At 40.5% G+C, this 2,954-nt stretch overlaps 1 protein-coding gene across 1 annotated transcript; it reads left to right on the top strand.

Moving 5' to 3' along the window:
* Nucleotides 1-583: 583 nt before the first annotated feature.
* On the top strand, nt 584-2,587 carry LOC121857614. The gene is made up of 4 exons (XM_042353676.1): nt 584-698; nt 1,420-1,505; nt 1,725-1,908; nt 2,346-2,587. Exons 1-4 carry the CDS (start codon nt 622-624, stop codon nt 2,437-2,439), a joined length of 441 nt encoding a protein of 146 aa, XP_042209610.1. The 5' UTR covers nt 584-621; the 3' UTR covers nt 2,440-2,587.
* Nucleotides 2,588-2,954: the final 367 nt, after the last annotated feature.

Here is a 2,954-nt window from a genome sequence, read left to right as displayed (position 1 = left end):
TTATTATATATTGTTATAATTTTCACTCTGACAAAGAATCCCAAATATTTCTAAATTTTCTAATAAACCCTTGCCGGCTCATTAATATGGCTCCCGCATACTACGGGTTAGGGACTACTGACGTAGACCAACGCCAGCTCAGTAACGCCCAACATATTTCACAGTTCATCAGTCATAACCACAACATAGACGCTTGCCGTCAACATAATACACATACAATGCTCTAGGTTAGGTTAGGTTAGGTTAGGGTTCGGAGCGTCAGCAAGGGATGTTGGATATCCCAGGTGAAAGCTTTTCAGCTTTTGTGATGACGTAAATGAACTTGGTCGCCTCTACTACAAGGGGAGTTACCGTCTCCTCTCCCGATTACACCACTTATTGCAATTGTAAAAACCCTTTTAAAAGCACCATAGAATCCGATATCATATTTTTAGATATTTTAGGCCGAATGGTTTATTTAGTGAATGTTACCAGAAATACATATGTAAAGAATAGAATTTCTGAGGGTGTTATACTTATATAGAAAGAAACATCTGGCAGCTGCATTGAACCGCTGCTATATAAACTCCGGTAGTGCCGCAGTCGGAACATTAGACGAGAGTTACACTCACTTAGGTACACATGATAGGTACCGTCGTGAGCTCAAGACACGTTTATCATCTTTTAGGAATTTTTCTACACTGGATATCTACACCAAAGTAAGTTTCGTGTATATTGTGGTTGGTTTCACCATCAAGCACACCATCAGCGTCTTCCCCATTTTTGTACTTTTTATATTTGCCTGAAAACAAAGACAATTATGTTAATACCCGAACTATCAGATATTTGAATTTACATATAAACAGTTGTCTCTAAGCATTGCAACTAGACATCATTCTTTTTATTAATTCAGTAATCAACGATACTCAAAAAAAGAAATCCGATCTCTTGTTTCTGACTCTTACCGAAACTCGTCCTAATTGACCGACCATCTTATATAGCGGATTTAAAACAAGGTAAAACAACCCGAAGTTGTAGTTTTCCGGGATTTATAACTAAGTATATTAAGATGAAAATATATTATGGTACAAGTCTCAGGTGTCAGAGTATTAAACATGTGTGTCTTGCAGTGTCAGAGTAGTAAACATGTGTGTCTTGAAGTGTCAGAGTGTTAAACATGTGTTTCTTACAGTATCAGAGTATTAAACAAGTGTTTCTTACAGTGTCAGAGTATTTAGCATGTGTGATTTGAAGTGTCAGGATATTAAACATGTGTTTCTTACAGTGTCAGAGTATTAAACATGTGCGTCTTGAAGTGTCAGAGTGTTAAACATGTGTTTCTTACAGTATCAGAGTATTAAACAAGTGTTTCTTACAGTGTCAGAGTATTTAGCATGTGTGATTTGAAGTGTCAGGATATTAAACATGTGTGTCTTGCAGGTATGTTATCGCAGTCCTGAAGCTCAACAAAAGGGGTCTACAAACCACAGTGAAACACAGCAGCGGGGATATTGTCACATGTTTAGGTAATTGACTCATTCCTCAGTGTTTCGAACTGGTCCAGTGAGACTGAACCAGCTAAATAAGACTTAAATAATCAAGGAAGATTGAGGTTCCAACTTATTTATGTAACCAAAAATATGCATTTTATGGTTCAAATATATACACTGAAAGTAATAAACAGAGAGTAAGAAGAGAGAAGCAGACTGAATGATAATATTTTTTCCTTCCACTTTCCCTAACAGGTAGTGCGGGTCCAGCTCTCTGGCATTTACAGTGTCAGATGATGTTGGTTTTAGGGATCAACAAATCGTTGCCTCGGGGACTAACCAACGCCCATCCTGGCCAATATCGATGCCGGGATGTAGCTACGACGCAGCATCATTTCTCTGGTAACATTTCGCGGACAAGTTGGACAGACTCCTCGAGGTAAGACAGGCTCTGCCTTGTGGTTCTAGTCAAAATCGCGAAATGTTAGCTATACTTTATCTGTAATTCTTATTAGGTTTCACGGAGTAAAGTTTTTGCTTAAAATTTCGTATAATTCATTCTCATTACCTTTCTTTTGCACCCATTTTTTTTCCGTTTCTTTTAATTTGTTGTATCATTATCTTCTTGGCCTATACTAACACTACTTCACCACCAATATATTTAATATTTATTTACCATTGAATAATCGATTCCAAATTATTCCTCTCTGTCTTTTCATTTATTTTCTTCTCACATATGCAATCCTTCGCCCCTAGATCTTTGGTACCCACTTTCTCCTTCACCTATCTTTTTCTTTATACAAGCAACTAGGCAAAATATACACTGTCCTTGTCTTGTTATGTTGATGGAACTGACCTCCTCTTTCTTCTCGTCAGCCCATCATCGAGGAACATCAAGTCTGATCTGTTCGACTTCCGGACCAGGAAGAAGCGGTCCTGTCGGGAGCTGACGCATCAGGTCCCGGGATAGCGGCTTGTGCAACCTCGACCCGTAAACAGAAATCCAAGATGTGACTCTGGATAGCAGGTGTGTGGGGAGCGGACCAGTAGACCTGAACCTGCATGATGAGCTCCTACAGGATACGTAGGATTGTGGGTCCTTGTTTTAACGAACGAAACACCGACCTGACTACATATCCAAAATGTGACATTGGATAACAGGCCCTTGGACAACGGACGATAACACCTGGACCTTCCATACAGTGCCAAGTAAACCACTCTCCTACAAGAGGCGACCTTCGACGACAGCTTCGAGTGGAGTGGACGACCTCACTGGGACCTACATGAGGGGCCGAGATGAGACTTCGGCTCCTGGTTCTGGCAGAACGGACGTTACACCCGGAGTCGTCATAGAAGATCCCATGATAACACCCGGGAGGGAACCTAAACACCCTGGCACACGTCTGGTCCTGGTATATCGGATGATCAAACTTGATGACGTCCAGGATAGATGAGCTATATCTCCAACATGAAGGAGGATGTCTA

The sequence above is a fragment of the Homarus americanus genome, unplaced genomic scaffold (assembly GCF_018991925.1).
Source record: "Homarus americanus isolate GMGI-L3 unplaced genomic scaffold, GMGI_Hamer_2.0 scaffold33461, whole genome shotgun sequence".
NCBI classification, from domain to species: Eukaryota; Metazoa; Arthropoda; class Malacostraca; order Decapoda; family Nephropidae; genus Homarus; species Homarus americanus.
This window is presented reverse-complemented; position numbering and strand designations above follow the sequence as displayed.

Bases quoted from the DNA above. Each gene is read 5' to 3' on its own strand.
- LOC121857614 (XM_042353676.1), top strand. From the start codon at position 622: ATGATAGGTACCGTCGTGAGCTCAAGACACGTTTATCATCTTTTAGGA. The intron at 699-1,419 runs GTAAGTTTCGTG...TGTGTCTTGCAG, and splicing joins CACTGGATATCTACACCAAA to GTATGTTATCGCAGTCCTGA. The intron at 1,506-1,724 runs GTAATTGACTCA...TTTCCCTAACAG, and splicing joins GGATATTGTCACATGTTTAG to GTAGTGCGGGTCCAGCTCTC.